The sequence below is a fragment of the Hyaena hyaena genome, unplaced genomic scaffold (assembly GCF_003009895.1).
Source record: "Hyaena hyaena isolate Hyena2069 unplaced genomic scaffold, ASM300989v1 scaffold_482, whole genome shotgun sequence".
NCBI classification, from domain to species: Eukaryota; Metazoa; Chordata; class Mammalia; order Carnivora; family Hyaenidae; genus Hyaena; species Hyaena hyaena.
Genome location: NW_024081119.1, coordinates 357,656 through 375,013, shown reverse-complemented (window position 1 = coordinate 375,013; position 17,358 = coordinate 357,656). Strand labels below are relative to the sequence as shown.

The window sequence follows — 17,358 nt, the reverse complement described above, 5'->3', positions numbered from 1 at the left end:
TTAAGCAAAGTGGGAGCATCATATTTAGTTTACGAATTTTTTACATCATGGATAGAACAATCCTAATATACCAGTAAGTACATTAAAAAGTATTTCTAAAAAATTAAAAATGAATTTGTAAGACAGCATTGTTCAGAGAAACATTACTTTTTAAAAGGTGGCCAGCTTATGAACGAAGGCTATTTAAAACCTTTTTGTCTAGGATTCCTAATAGCAATGACTCCGACATCAATCCATTGTGTGCCCCAAACCTCTGGGAACCCCTATTAAGCTTCCATGAGCCTAGTTAAAATCCTTGTCTCTTGCTTTGGCATTGGGAGCTAGTACATTCACTCCTTCCCCTTTGTAAGGGGATTCTCAGCATAGCTATTTCCACAAAACCTGCTCTCCAAAAATCCTCCTCTAATCTACTCTTCTGGGTTACCTGCTTTAAAAGGTTGTACATCTTTGTTTGGTACACCCCCTTTTAAAATTGTCCTAGCCAAAAATTCTATTTTAATACCTAGTTAAAACTGCATCCCTGGGACCTACAAAATAAATCCAAGCGCCTCTGATGGCATGGCACAGAGCACCGTTGTCTCTCCTTCCAGCCTTGCTTGGCGCTGATGTTCATGTCAGATTGGTCCTCCAGTAACGTCAGACTGCTTGCTGATTTCCCCACATTCCATGCTTCACTTGTCCATTAAACAGCAAATCAGGATCTACTGGTGCTAGATGTTTTGTTAGATGGCAGAAGACATGCTGGATAAGGAGTGCCCTGCCTTCAAGGAACTCCCCATCTACTGGTGTTCCAGCCTTTGTTCTTGCCGCCACACCTTCTGCCAGGACTCTTCCTTCCTTGGCTCCTCTCATGCTTTATTCCTCAACACTCATCTCAGGCATCATCCTCGGAAGCTGGGCATCATTGACCTCCTTCCTCACAGGATGGCCCCTCCCCCCAGCCAGGTGCCCCTCTAGCACCCTCTGTCTGTAGTCCTCACACACCATATTGCCTCAGTGTTACTCTTTCCCAGGCCTATTTCCCCATCTACCTTGTGATCTGGTAGAAGGTAGAGACAGCATCTTATTCCTTGTAGTCTTCTCACTAGAATGCCTCCTATCTAGTAAATGCTACATAGATTTTACTAGATCCATAGAGAGATAGATAGATTTGACTAAATAGATTTGTTCAGTTTGACTGAACAAAACACCAAATTTATACAAGATACTTCGATTTGCTACCTGGTAAATGTTTATTATTTTTGTTAAGCAATATTAACAACGATTTGGGGTAAATATACTAGGAAATGGTATACAGAAGAGAAAGGTCTGAGAGTTGTTGAATGTTCTCAGCTGTTCCTAATGCCTCGTTAGTGTTACTTGCTGGAAGGTAACTTTTCTGAGCATCAGCTCTTCTTGCTCTGGACATGGCTACAATACCTTTATTGAAAGTTCTTCCTTAAAATTAAGCATTTCCTTTAGAATTTTCTGAGTAAAAAGTACAATTTTTATAGCATGGGAGTTTTTGGTTAACTTAGCCTACACTAATTATGACTTTTTTTTTGCAATCTCTTATTTTATTCTCTTGAAAGTAAGTATTTCTTGTGCTACAGTATGGGGTTGAAGGAGGTCCCCCTTAGTCAAGGCATTTTGAGTGGTAAGAGTGGTAAGCAGAGATAATTTGGACTTGTTCCAAAAGTTTGCTCCAGAGACAGCAACCAAAACTCTTAGAAGAGTAGCCAGGGTTTGGCAGGCCTAGAAATCCAGAACAACCTAGAATTTATGGGATTACTATAGATCTGAAAATCAGCAACTTTGTCTGAAAAAGGTATTTAAAAAATCTCATTTCTCCAAAGTCCTAAGAAATTAGGATGGCTGGGATCATCGGAAATCAGAGCTTCATGAATGGGTAGAAGAAGTCAGATCCCCCAGGTCATACACAAATTCAAAATGCTTCCAATCTGATCTAAAAGTGGGTAAGTCAAACTAGATAAGCTCCTGCAACCACAGAAAGGACTCTGATTTGTAGGTACTGCAACTTGGAGGTGGCATATCTGCTTCCAAATCAAAGACTTCTTAAAGTTTCTTTTTAATGAAATAAGAACATATAAGTATAAGGAATCAAAAGATTTATATTTTGAAGAAATTTGATTTTTGTGATGAAAGCTAATTAGTATATTATATATATTATAAAAATATTTTTAGCTTATTTTCTTCAAAATGCTGTAGACTTTTTCTTCTTGCTCAACAGAATAGCTCATAAAAAGCAGCTCTTGGATTTTTGTTTCCAGCCTGTTCTTCAGAACAGCATGTTAGTTGCATCCTGAAAAGTGAAAACAATACAAATATATATATTTTTAAGCAGCAGTAACATCTAGTGTGGTTTAAAATATGCTTCATTCATTTACCATTTCTAATATTTCAGTGGACTGGTTAATAGGGCAAAAGCAGTATTAAAAAATTAGTATTTCAAAGTTGACCAATGTACTGTTAGATTCAATAATGCACTCTTTTTGTGGAAATGGGGAGAGAGAATAATGGTGCTTAAACTTCATATTTTTCACATTCAAGCTGCCATCTTATTTAGTGGAACTTCATGATTTTCTTACAAATAGAAGTGTTAATTCAGAATGCAAAGCTATAAAAATGCCAGCATTTCATTTCATTAATAGTTGGTAATGGTGTGAATGCACCCCACCCCCCAAGTTCCCATGTTGAAAACCTAACACCCAATGAGATGGTATTTGCAGGAGGGGCATTTGGGAGGTGCTTAAGTCCTGAGGTGGAGCCATCATGATGGGATTAGTGCTCTTATAAAAGAGACCCCCCAGAGCTCCTGAGGCCCCTCTACCCTGTGAGGGCACCATCTGTGACCTGGCAGTGGGCCGTCACGTCACCACGCTGGCGCCGTGATTTCAGACTTCCAGCCTCCAGAACCATGAGACATAAATTTCTGTCATTTATAAGCCACTCAGACTGTAGTATTTTGTTATAGTTAGGACAAGACTAGGACAATGGTGTTCAAATCATCTTATGTTGCAACTGAAGAAGGACAAATTATTGAGAGATTATTTAGTAGCAAATGAGAAGAGGTTGATTAACTTTTCTATCTGGGGAAAAAAAGTCCTAAAGAAAATGCCAAGAATAGAGGCGCCTGGGTGGCTCAGTCAGTTAAGCGTCTGACTTCAGCTCAGGTCATGATCTTGCGGGTTGTGGGTCTGAGCGCTGCGTCTGGTCCGGTCCTGTGCTGACAGCTCAGAGCCTGGAGCCTGCTTCAGATTCTGTGTCTTTCTGCCCCTCATCTGCTCATGCTGTCTCTCTCTCAAAATAAATAAACATTGAAAAAAAGAAGAAAATGCCAGGAACGATACCATTTACTAATGACTTGAAGATAGAATTTTCTGAGTTTTATATAATCCCAAAGTTTTCAGGACCAGGCAGGCTGAAAGTCAGTAAAGATAATTAGCAAACAATACATTTAATGGGTAAATACAAAATGCACAGAGATACCTGTCAAGCAGTACCTGTCCTGCTGTTGTAAAACGGACAACTGGTTTTGGCTTCTATTAGAATTCTGGCATAAAAATACAATAACTTGTGTGCTGATCATTTAACTCTTGTCCCTGAGCTCTAAACCCACTCTTCCATATTCAGCTATAAGAGGCCAGGAATGAGTCTCTTCAAACCACACTTCTCCCTTGACAGCTGCCTCCTAATTAATTTCTGCCATTAAGAGGAAAGATCGGATAATTCCTGTTTGATCATGGTTCTTGAAACCCCAGCCTCCACTTTGCTCTGCTACTCCCAGAGCCAGCCTCAATGTGCCCCTTCATCCTGAGCTTATCTATGTTTAAATTTAAATTCTAGTCCTGGCTTCTATTACTTGAAATTCTTCAGGATCCTTTTAAATAATTACCCCATCTCAAATTCTTCTTAAAACCTTTTTTGTATTTTGATTTTTACTCAAATATAAGAATCTAATTAGTATCTTAAACTTAGAATATTTATCATCTTTTGATGTTTGGAGATATGTATTAGTTCTGTATAGATCAACTGATTTTTTAAGTTTTATTTTTATCAGATTAAAATTTTAACCATTTTTATTTAATTAAAATAATTTTTAATGCTTATTTATTTTTAAATGTTTTATTTATTTCTGAGAGGGAGAGAGAGAGACAGCGTGAGCAGGGGAGGGTCAGAATGAGAGAGAGGGAGATACAGAATTCGAAGACAAGCTCCAGGCTCTGAGCTAGATGTCAGCACAGAGCCCGACACAGGGCTTGAACCCACGAACCGTGACCTCATGACCTGAGCTGAAGTCGGTTAATAACCATAACCGACTGAGCCACCCAGGCACCCAATGCTTATTTATTTTTGAGGGAGGGAGGGAGAGGGGGGGAGAGAGAGAGAGAGAGAGAGAGAGAGAGCGCATGAATGAGGAACGGGCAGAGAGAGAAAGGGAGACAGAGAATCTAAAAAAAGCTCCAGACTCTGAGCTGTCAGCACAGAGCCCCACATGGAGCTTGAACTCACAAACCGTGAGATCATGACCTGAGCTCAAGTTGGGCACTTAACCAACAGAGTCACACAAGCACCCCAAGTTTTAACCATTTTTAAAGTGGACAAGTAGCATTAGGTATGTTCACACTGCTGTGCAACCAATCTCTAGAACTGTTTTCATCTTCTTAAGTCTTATCAGTATTTTTTATGTGATGCTTTTATTTCATTAATCTGTCAGAAATTCTTCATCATTCCTCTATTAGATCAACTGCAAACTGACTAATACCTGCCAATCTAAGCTTTTTACTATTTGTCTATAATACCTCAACTCAACATTTCCCCTTATGTTGGCAGGCAGGATTTATCCCCCTTTTAAGATTTAAAATCAATTAAACCACATTTTTAGTACTTATAATAAATGTGGTGTGTGGTCTTATCTTCTGAGTACTCACAGTTTTTTAGTAAGGAAGGTAGATTTGAATATGTGTAAGTTTAATGAAAGTATTCACAGGAAAGGCTGTAATAATGGTAAAAACAAAGCATAACTGGGGAACAAGGGAGAAGATAATCCGTTGTTAGAGAAGATAATCTCTAATGTATTAGAGAGTGGGAAGGAAGGGAAGCCTGGTCGAGGAGCTGGATTTTCGGCACGGCCTGGCAGCATGCCAGGAACAGAGAAAGCCCAGATGGAGGGAATGTGTAGGATGGCAAGAATCTTTTCTAGGAATGATCTGGCACAGGAGGCAGGCTTCAAGACAGACTTCAGGACCTCTGGTCTTGATTATGATTTGCATGTAGTAAGAAATCTTTGAGGAGTTGACATGACAAATCACTACATGACCCTGTGTTTTAGGAAGATAAATCTTACAGCTATGTGGAGGTTAGGCTGAAAGTGAGGAGTTTGGAAGCAGGGAATTCAGGAGGCTACTGTAATAGGTCAAGAAAGAAGGAAAAAAAAGAAAAAGTTGTGAGTGGAGCCCCCAAGGCTTTAAAGGACGAACAGACCTGTAACATTATGGATGGACATAGGGCACCTTGAAGGGACATGGAACTAGAAGGAAGAGACATGGAGCTTGAAGGAAAGAAGCCTAAGAACTATCAACCTGAGAGATGAGAAAGATGACATTGGTATTAACCAGGGTGGGATACCAGGAAGAGAAGCATCTTTGGAAGGGGAAGATGAGGAATTCCATGCTGAACATGGATAGCTGAAGATGTCTATTTTCACTTTCACTTTTTTCTTTGCTCCTATCATGTTCTTATTCTGGAGCACCCTTTCCTTCATTTCCACATTTTAGTCATTTCTTTATAATCCTGTCTGTAAAGTGCTGCTGATAGGGTGACACCAGCAGTTATCCCTAATCATTGTATCCCAGAGGGACCTCTCCATTCTTTGAACCTCCCTAACAATCACTGTCTCTGCCCACCAGTTCTGGTACTAGCACTTTGATTTCCCTTTTTGAAATCACACCTCTGCCATTCTCAGCACTTCATTCCATGTGAGCCAAGCCAGGCTAATTAGAACACAGCACCCGGTGGCCCTAGCGATTGGTTTAAGAATGGATGTGTGACCCAAACTAGGTCAATGATACTGCTTTGGGATTTTGCTGAAAGTGCTGAGAAAGAGGTTTGCTCTCTCTGCATTAGCTGCTGGGTTGGTAGAACGTACATGAAGACAGAGGTGGTACCCTTGCCATGAGGTTTGGGGGTGGTCAGTCCACCTGAGAGTGAATCTACTACCACCAAGGAGCATGGAGCCCAAAGTTGGAGAGACAAGCTCTGGATGACATCATGTGAGTCTAGCTATAGCAGAAATCACACTACGAATGGACTTCTCAGTTAAGTGAGTTCACTTGACTGCCTAAACCAATTCAAGCTGAGGTTCTGTCCCTTGTAACGGAGAGTCCACTATTACCTTCTTTATCATCCCCCACATTCCCATATGCCACCATGTAATGTGAATAACATTTACTGTGAGGTTGTCTCATCTCCACCATCGAAGCTGTTACTTTCTCAATGGCCAAGACCATGTCTCTTGTGTTCCCAGTGGTGCCACGCACAATGGTTGTGCCCTTGGTCTCTATTCAGTAAACATTTACCAGAACCTCAGTATGTGGAGACATATACATACCTCACATAAGAAATGAACCATGCTTACCCAGATTTATGTTCAAAATCAAAACTGTGGCCATAAATGTTTCCAAGAGCAACACTCTTCCCATCAGACAGCTAATTACTACAGTCATTTTCTGGGCAGCTGTGCCCACAGTTGATGCTTTGCCGCTGCTGCTGCCGCCACCACTGGTGCCACCACCACTAGCGACAGACTGTGCTGATAGGCTCAGAGTCCCAGATTCCACCCGGACAATATCATCCAGTATAAATTCAATCTTAAAATTTTTTCCTAGGAAGAAAAACCATCATAGAATTTGACTTCCTTTTATAATTTGTTTTCACACAGTCCCACTTGGATTTTCATTGACTCAAACGCACTGTATAATTCCTAATGAAGGGTTTTTGGAAATTAAGCCGAATAGATTCATTTAAGTATAAACACGTGTAGAGGAGGTCTGGGAGTTAGAGTTTTATCTGCCCATCAACTGTGGGCAGGGGAAATCTGGGTAGATTTTCTTTCTGTAGCATCAGTACTTGCTTCTTAGGATATCTTCCTAGTACCCAGGACTAGAGAGAGGCTGCTTAAAATGAGGGACAGTAGGGAGGGGAAGTAAAGATACCGAGCCTCTGTTCCATCCCTGGGTACTTGGCCTGGGAGTAGAGAAGTCTCAGCCTTGGTTGGGAGAGGTCGGGATGGATACTGAACTACTAAACTTTTCATTTTGAAAAGTTTCAAACAGAAGAGTTGGAAGAATAGTACAACAACAACAAAAAACATATGCCCTCCACTTTTGATTCAACAATTTTACTGTTTTTCACATTTCTTTTAAGTCAGATGCTATTTTTGTGTTGCACAATTGTGACCCTTCTTTCTTCTTACTCCATGTAGACAAGCTTGAGGAAGCTTTTTAGATATTTTCAGAATGCAGAACATATAAAGCTCATCCAAATAACTTTTAATCCATACATTAAGTCTTCCCAGTTTTGAAGATGAGATAACCAATATATTTTTCCTTGACATAATTTCTTCTATGACTGCTGCTGTCATTAATAGTGGCTACAACACAGAGTTTGGAATTCTCGTCCAACCCTGAAGTTTTCATTCCTCTCTTTCCATTATCTTTTTTTTTTTTTAAATCATTTGTTCTCCCTTTCCCTCTTTCTCCCTTCATCCCTCCCTCCCCCTCCTTTTCTTTTCTTTTCTTCTTTTCTTTTCTTTCTTTTCCTTCCTTTCTTCCTTCCTGCTTAATATAGTTAGATCTTGACCACACTGTGCTTTCACAAACAATGCCAATGCATTCTGTAACTTTCAAGATGAATGGTTCTTGTTCTATAGAATTTCCTGCCACCATTACAATCCACGACAGTGGCACATTTAAGTCTTTCCTTTGTTCAGTTTGAAAAAAAAAAACCCTGAAGTTTTGTGGCAGGTGTATTTTTTTCTTAAAATATACTGTGTTTTAAGTACATTTTGTATATACTGTGAGGAAGCCCAAGAGAGCCTTGGGGAGAGGTCACTCCATGCAGGAGAACTGAAGAACCCAGCTAAAATCCAGAATCAAAACCTTCGGGATATGAATTCAATCAAGCTATGTCAGTTAAAAATCCAGACATCCTTGAGCAGAGATAAGACATCCCTGTCCAAATTCCTGGCCTACACTGTTGTGAGCAAGTGAAGTAGTTGTTGTTTGAGCCATTAGATTTGGGGCTGGTTTGCTATGTAGCAATAAGGACAGACACAAGCTCTATGTGTTGTATAGGTTGCCAGGTAAACATGTCCCAAATGTTGTTATTCACTAGTAATACTATTTTTATCCAGGTTGCTCAAAGATGCAGATTCAGCTGTTTACTACTTTCTTCTTCTTCTACCCTTTTCTCACCTAATTCTCACATCCCCATTTTCTGTGTTAGAAACCACAACCCATACCTCCTCTATCTTGGTGGTTCCTGCTTTGCTTTTTATTGAGCTATAAGTAGAAGAGGGTGTGGGGCCACACTGTCAGGCTCGGTCTAATCTGCAAGGGCATTTCCCACATGCAGTAACTTTGGGGGTTGCCTACTAGAAAGAGTTACAAAAATGATTCCTTGTTAATTTTTTCTCATGTGCTTGTTGTTATTACAATTTTATAGTGGTTAATCTACAAGCTATATAACTGATCTCAAGATAATGAAGAGATGCCTATCCTTGGTGTTCCTCGCTATATACAACCAGAGAATTGGACCCTACGCTTGATGAAAGTAAGAAAATAAGACAGCAGGTAAGTAAGCAAGAAAGATATTAGAAGCAATAGCCATCTCGATAGCAGTCAGATAGACACTCCAAGGGAAGCTTTGAACTAGGGAGGCAAATTTACTGTATAAAAGGGAATGATACTTTGTTATTACATTAAAACACCAAAACCTATATTATTATTTCAGCATTCCAGAGGTACTGGTTGTTTTGGAACATTGCTATTTGGAAGTATTAGTCTGAAGAACACGGTCTCCAGGTTGGGTTTTTGCCACTGGGTACCTTTGGCGTCCACCTTTATAAGGAAGTGGGCAACCTTCTCTTCACCTGGGTTCTTGTTAAGTGCCTCATTTCCCAGAAAAGGATCTCAGTTCTACTACCATTTAGGCTGACTCAGAAAGACTTAGACTCTGCCCTTAACCAGCAAGTGTGTAGGACACTCTAGGTACCTGTCTAGGAATACAACTCATTGCCATTTGAGTCCCATCAAACACTAGGTTGAGATATTGCTGCCTAGTAGGCAGACCAAACTTGTCTGGGTTAGAGTGCCACCAAAGCAAGAAGAAACAAAAAATAAGAAAAAAAATATTAGAGGGAATGATTTTTGTTTCTGATATTTAGTTAACATGAAAAAATCTGACTATTATTGGAATTTCTTTTACTTATTTTACTCTTTACTTTTTACCTTATTCTCACCGTTGGCATGTATATATGTGTGAGAGAACAGTGGTAAGGTGTAGGAAGTACTAATATAACTTTTCAGAAGTTAGGGCCTATAAAGTTCTTAAATGGGCCCAGATTAATGGTAAAGAGATTAATGGAAGCCTGTATCAAGTATAAGCAATTAATTCATCTATTTGTCTTTTAGATACTCTACAATCTATCACCAATAGATACTCTACAATCTGTTTTGGCCTTAGTAGGAAGGCTTTTACCAATTGGAGTTATGCCATCAACCTGTATAAAGATAATGTAAGAAACATCACAGTGGAAGTTATGACTATTTACTGTAATATAGAAGATATCACTTCATACAGATTCATTTGGTATACCTTATGAAAATTCATAGGACACATCTGTTCTGCTCTCAGAGCAAGTTATAATTCCCCACAACAACTGATTTGTTTACCTGATGGGCACTGTGGAATCATGATATGCTTATGTCTTCTCCTTTGCAATGGCTTTCAGAAAGGTTAGAAAACACTTTTCAGTCCAACTCTGAACCCCTGCACGGGGCATGAAAGATATTAGGCTATCTTATCCTCCCTTTTCTTTAATTTGAAAATCGATATATTATTTTTATTATAAATGTAATGCATATTTAGTGAAATTTAGAAAAATAAACAAATGGATAAAAATAGGAATCATGATATAATTTTGATGCATAGCCTCAGATTACCTGTTTAATTTCCTTAATTGCCTATTTTAATTTCTTTTTGTTTTGTATACTTTTGTAAGCTCTATGTTATCTGAAATGTTCCCTGAAACAAGGCAGGTTTAGCGTTCCAATTTCTATAATTTGTTGATCAGAGTATTACAGAATGATTTGTTCAATTATAATTATCCCTATTTGTGGATATATGGGAAGATCCAAAATAGTACACTCACCTGTCCTAAGAAGAGTAAGGTCTGTGTAGTTGGCCCAGCAGCTGCTGAATGGAATTGTTGTATTTCCACTAAGACCACTGATTTGGTTATTATTGGAGTCCTTTAGTATGGCCTTCAAAGTCAGTGAAGTAATCCCAACTGATACACAATTACCCTAAAGAAAAAAGTAGTAGAGAATTATAATTGTCCTGTTCCCATGCTTTTTTTTTAAAGATGTGCAAAACTATATTATTTAAAATGCCTCAATACAAATTTGCAATCTGTAGAAACTTCTTCTCCTGTACAAGGAGTTCATAAATATGGGTGGGCAGTGGAACAAGTTCATTGAAAAGGAACATTTTTAAAACAGTAAAATATTATATCCACAGGTTTTAGTCCAGTTTTCAAGGGGGAGTGTAATCCTCAGGTTGCCAGTATACCAGGATTACAGACGTTGCCTCACCTTCCAGAACTATAGCTTAATTCCTTCACTCAGCTAAAGCTCTGGGTTATAACTTACATCTGAATCTACTGCCTTTACTGCCGGTTGCTGAGAAAAAGGCTGTCCTGGGTATGCTGCATCAGGCTGAATGATCACTGAGAGCGAAGACACAAAGGCCACATGATGAACAGGAAATGCAAACCTTTCAACTGGCTGGGTAGTCACCTGTAAATAAACAGTCACGAGTAATGAAGTGGTTTTCACCTGATAAATTACAGTCAGTAGCAAATTCACCATAGCCAGGCTAAGTGTAATATGTAATAATCGTAAAAATGTTTAATATGTAAAATTAATTTTCTTACAATATTTCCCCCACATTGAGTTCATGAAGCACTGTTATAAATATTCAAAGAAAAGCAGGTTTTATACCAATAAGTAATTTTTAGAAGATATGCTCCTTTTTCAACTAAATGATACTTTACCATTTTAGTATACCATTAAAAAATAGCCAACATTAATTAGAAAGACATGCCCTCTAAATTACTGTGGTTGAAATATAAGCACTTAATCTAAGAAATAAGCAGCAATGTTTTAAATACCTAAGATGCCTTTTTCCAGTTGCCTTTTCTTACCTTAATCCAGGCAGAATCACTTGGGCTGGGGATGGGATTGGTGATAGACATGGAAGAGATATTAAATCCAAGGATGCTACTGGCTTTTCCTGAAATTACAGCTTGTCCAAGAGAACCAGCAATTTTTTGGAGTTCAGAAAACTGCATCTGACCTATGGGGAAAGAGTAATATGACATATGGGTTCTCAGAATATAGAATTGTGAGAGTTTTTCACTTTAGTTATTGTTTGGACACCTCCATCCAAATTATGGAATTCTTTAGCTTTTCCTATGCACATAAGCTCAACATGACAAAGTCATACGAATGAGCTTAGGAAAATGGAGAACTCCAGAGAGTATGTTTTTAAGCTGCAATTAAAGAAAAACCAAAGGTAGATAAAATAGGTACAAGAAAACTGAATGAAAGCATAGTGGGAAAATATGTCTCTTAATTTAATACTTTCCCATGTCCTTCTTTGTTAAGAAGTGAAGCAATGTCATGCAAGTCTATTGCCACATAGCATTTTTTTAAAAATAGATTTCTAATTTTGAGTTTAAGGATAATTAGCATCATAGAATCTATATAATGTATGCTCGTTAAGTTCTGAAATTGACACTACATTACCCACAAATTATTACTTGCTCTCGATGCTGTTTTTTAAGGTTAATTTTAACACCATGGATAGTTTTTGTTGTCTTTGTCTAGCTAGCCGGGTCCTCTTAGACCTGCTGCCCCCACAGTGCTCTCCTTACCTAAGAAGGGGCACCTCTTTTCATCATGCTCATTTGTCAGGTCTGCTACTTTGACTTGATCCTTTCTACTTCATCTCTCCCCCATACAATATAATCAGTTACCGATTTCTCAATCTCTCTGTCCCCACTATCAAAATCCTAGTCAAAGCCATCATCAGGGGATGGGGGTTAGTAAAACAACTTTTAAACTGGCTTTGTTGTATCCATTCTCTCCTTCTTCCATTCTATTCTATACACTGTAATCAGAGTGATCTTTTAAAAAGCAATTGTATGCAGGATATTTTTGGTGTACTCTAAGCCCTGACAACACCTCGTGCTTAGGTATCCAGTGCCTTCTAGATCCAGAGTCCTGCCTTGAGGATGAGGAGCACTGCATTTCTTCCATTAAGGCTGAACCATGAAGCTCAGTGTGCTCAGGGAGTAGGAGGCAGCTGATTTCACAAACACTTTGAAAATCATGGTCTTAGGGAATTTCAGTCCTGTCAGTTTAACAGGTCTCTTTTGGTTGACTTAGACCCTCTGGATAAGTGCTCAGTCTTTCAGACTCCTTCTTATTCCCCCACTTCTTCCATATACTCTCCTCCAAGATGGCTTTCCAGGCATGAGGGCTCATGTGACCCAGGGGTATAGCAGTACAAAGGTGCTTCATATCCACAGACTACTACCACCACTCATCCTCACTGGTTTTTGGTGCAGCGTGGCAGGTCTGACCTATTAACACGTTTTCTCTGACCGCTTAACACATGAAGGCACCCATTTCTGGTGACTGCCACCTTAAGAAACCAAAGTCCTTAACCTGAAGAGCTTTTATTTCCTGACCAATTTCTGTTTGTCCAGAGGTCCCCTCAGTACTTCTGGAACCCCTTTCTAGGACATCTGGGAACTCCTGGATATCCTGACACCATGTGGAGGCCATGGAGAGGCAAAAGTGTTACTACATGCACATCTTCCCAATATTTTGCTGTGAAATTCCTCTTTGCCAAATTATAGGGCTTTCCTTGAGACATGAGTGATGACCCCTAGAGGCAGAAGGTGAGAACTTCACCCAGTACCCAGGTTTACACAGGAGAGTCCAGGTGCTTCTGAAAAAGATGCTTGATAGAGATCAGGCAGATCTAGATTTTCTGAGTCTAAAATTTATACACTTTGGAGGCTCTCTTTAAGAAAAAGAGTAAGGGAGGGGCGTCTGGGTGGCTCAGTCGGTTAAGTGTCTGACTTTGACTCAGGTCATGATCTCACGGTTTGTGGGTTCAAGCCCTGCGTTGGGCTCTGTGCTGACAGCTCAGAGCCTGGAGCCTGTTTCGGATTCTGTGTCTCCCTCTCTCTCTGCCCCTCCCCCACTCATGCTCTGTCTCTGTCTCAAAAATAAATAAACTATAAAAAAAGAATAAGGAAAATTCTTACTTTTGCAATTTTTATAGTAACAATGATTGGAGCACATTATTAAATGAACCCTTTTCCCAGAGTCCTGAAAGTTAAAGTCCCTCCCATGACTGATACAAGTGAAAGGCCTTGAAGCTTAAGTTTCATGAACTGGATGCTAATTTTCCCCTGACAGGGATCTAGGTCTCATCTTTTTGAAGATGAGTGTGCTTCGTTGAGACTTGTGCTGGATTACGGGAAATGCATGCCAAGAGACCAGGAAAGTTCAGCTGCACCTCAAGAGAGGCTTGAGACTACCTAACCTGTAGCAGAGACTATGAGAACAAGGGGTCACATGGGGGTCTGAAGACAGGAAAGTCCCCTTGGTATTCAGATATCAAATTAAACAGATAGAAAGGAAAAAATCTGAAGGGTTGAACATTTACCCAAATGCTCAAACTGAGTCACTCTAAGGACCTAATTTAAAGCAGCAAAGATACCTCTGATGTGACAGCTGAGCTGATTTTCATCTCTGATACCTAGAAAATGGGGGCACAGAGAGTAAGGGACAGAGAAAAGGGTGACGGCTGGTGACACTGAATCAGTCACAGGAATTAAAGACAGAACATACTATTGCACATTTGCATCTGCTAGTGTTAACCTGCAACTTTGCTACAGCTCACCATCTCCAAAGAGCTACTCTCTTCCTTAGGAAAACATCCACAGTCCTCTCAGTTTATGAAGAAGAGAGCTTCTTTTTGTTTCCCACGATCCAGCACATGCCTATCTCTCAACCTCACCCCCGGCAGCTTGCCCCTCCTGGCTCCTTCCACCTCAGACCTGTCAGATCTTTTCCGGTTCTTTTAACGCACCACTTTCACCAACTGTTTCCTCAAACCTGAACATTCTTACCTTTCTCTTTTCACAGACTCTTTCTACACTTAATCTCTCAGCTATAAAGTTACTTCCATAGGTCCCCTCTCCAATCTTCTGTATCAGTTCAAATCCTTTTGTTGAATTTACTAATGGCTGAAATAACAAAATAGAGGCTAAAGTTCTTTCATAATTCCCAAACAGTTTGTGGTTACAGGGGTAGAGTAGGGAAAAGGGTCTCTAGGCCCTTACAGGGTTCAGGGTGTGGGGTTGGTGGGATTTCCTGAGGCCAGGTTTACCAGGCCCCGATAGAGTCATCTGTGAATGTGGATCTGGCATCACATTCTTCTCTCTCAAACGTCTGCTCTTCATACCTGTGGTGTCATTGCTTCTGAACTGAGGGGGAGGATCTCCAATCTCCAATTCAACTGTGAGTCCCGTGGACCTCTTCCTCCGCAGACTCTTCCCCTGTATTATTTTGCTGACACGGATTTTGTCACTTGGTATCTTCAGGAACAAGGCAAGATTTCTAATGAGATTATGAGAGCTATAGAAGTCATCTTCTGTAACGGCAGGTAATTGGAAAGAAACAAATATGACCGCAGTGGTGTGGATTTCAACAGGTATAGTTCCTTTAACCAAAAGGTAGAGCATCTGGTAGGTTCTATCAAAGTAGTTTTCACCAAGGACAGTGGAATTCAGGTTAGGAAGGAATTGCTCTATGAAGGAAAAAAGTCAAAACAGCAGTTAAAAATCTTTATATTATCACAATCACCACATATTTAGTAGTATTTAATGTTTGTAGTATTTAATACTTGTTTAAATTTAGGAAATTCTCAGAAAGTTCAACATTATCCTTCCATAGGAACGTATGTATGAAACATCTTTAAAAAAAAAAAAAAACACCTTAAAAAAAACACTTCTAGAACTGACATGCAAACTTAAAGCCAACTCTCTAAACAATACCACTAATCATCATTATACATTACATTTATTTTAAAAACAATTAGCTATGGATATAGATAATTGAGAAATATAATTCAGTTACGTGCCCAAGAGCCTATATTGTACCTGTAAGGCGATTTACATGTTCAGAATTTTAAAGCCTTTACCAAAGGCATTTGGTAATTTAAAAATGTAAATTTAACTTTAAGAGCCATCTAGTTTATGCAGTGCTATATATCAACTCTTAAGGAGCTTTCACAATTCAGTGCTTCTGTTTTTAACAGGGACAAAAGTATATAATACAAATGAAGTGTATACAAAAATATCTCAGAAGGATTTTATACCAATGAAACAGGTTTACCTTTCAGCCTGAAAAATCTTTGCTTAATGCAAAACAAATTCTGCTAGGGAACTGACTTTTGGAAAAGTGACTGTTATTTTTATATGTATAAAATGAATGAATATCTATATATGTGTATGGGTGTGTGTGTGTATGTGATTTGATGGCAGAGTATCAAAAATGTCCAAGAGCTAATAAACCCACTAACAGATGGAGTCCAGGCAAAGGCTGAAATTATATAATAGTACTGGAATGAGACACGTAGCTTCTTACCACATTCATAGTGAGGCTTAATAAAAAAATAAAGTTTTAGAAAGAAAATATCTCTTATTAATGTAATAGACATTCATAGCAGTTGGTATTAAGAAGCCATTTCATTATCTCTATGTATTTCTTTCATAGCTACTAGTAAAAGTTCTAGATGCAATTTGGTTTAAACATTCTATGAATCTGAAGAATATGCTTTTATATTATATATTGAAACTGCTCTCAAACTACATTTAGAGGTGCATACACATTTATCTCAGGTGACGCCTCATGTCTTCACAGTAATGGAAGGAAGCAGAGACATACATAATGCAACATTTTGGGTAATCTAAAACAATATGTATAGATTCCTACTACAGGGAAATTATTTTGCATTCTAAGTGCCAAAGAAAAATGTTCATTTATAAGCAATTCTATATCAGAAAACAAATTATAAGAAGGCAGTGGTAATACTGTCTTCTAGCCTTCAACACCTGTATAATCAACTTCCTATATTAAATAGTGCTTGTTGAGATAATTTCTGTTTCCCCAATTTGAATGATAGAGTACTTGGTACCCAAAGTGCTGTTTTTAAAAAGAGTTAAAAATAATGAAATTAAGCTGCAAATACCAGTAGTTGGTTGCATATAAAAAATGATAACACAGACCCTCTTAGCTTACAAGGAGGTAATATAGTGTAATGGTTAAGTGCATGGCTTTTAGACCAAGACTCTCTGTGTTCAAGTGCTTGTTCTGCCCTCACCATCTTTGATATTACTGTGGACTGAACTGTGCCCCCCGCCCAGATTCACATGTTACAGCCCTAACCCCTAGTGTAAGGGTATTTGGAGATGAGGCCGTTGACAGGTCATTAGCTTTAGATGAGACTGGGGACTTCATGATGGATTAGTGCTCTCATAAGAGGAGATCGTGACAGCCTGCCCATTGCTGTGAAGATACAGTGAGTAAGCAGCCATCTGCAAGCCAGTAGGGGGGCTTTCACCAGAACCTATCCCTCCTAGACCCTGACCTCATACTTGCAGCCTTCAGAACTGTGAGAAAATAAATTTGTCTTTAAACCACCCAGTTCATGGCATTTCGTTATGGCAGCCAGAGCTAAGACAGAGACTGTGGCAAAGTAATTCACCTTCTGGTGTCTCAGTTTACTCATCTCTGCCTACCTCACAGGGTTATTATTAGAATATAGTAACAATGAGGTATTATATACAAAACACTTAGAACAGTGCCTGACGCACAGTAACATTTCTGGAAACATTAGTTATTCAGACTATTAGTAGAAATAGGACTTGTTCCATAGACAGTATTAAATATGGGTTATTCCTTCATACTCTCATGTCTAGGTGATGTTATGACC

General features: G+C 39.1%; 1 protein-coding gene across 1 annotated transcript in view; it reads right to left on the bottom strand.

Annotated features, from left to right (window-relative positions):
- The window catches only part of PKHD1L1 (PKHD1 like 1), a 147,041-nt gene continuing 129,683 nt past the window's right edge, over positions 1-17,358 (bottom strand). Inside the window, exons 72-77 of the mRNA XM_039254390.1 lie at positions 14,827-15,171; positions 11,486-11,637; positions 10,932-11,078; positions 10,433-10,586; positions 6,638-6,883; positions 1-2,302 (exon numbers count right to left, since the gene is read on the bottom strand). Coding sequence (XP_039110321.1) covers positions 2,292-2,302; positions 6,638-6,883; positions 10,433-10,586; positions 10,932-11,078; positions 11,486-11,637; positions 14,827-15,171 — 1,055 coding nt within the window. The 3' untranslated portion in view covers positions 1-2,291. The remainder of the gene's footprint in view (positions 2,303-6,637; positions 6,884-10,432; positions 10,587-10,931; positions 11,079-11,485; positions 11,638-14,826; positions 15,172-17,358) is intronic.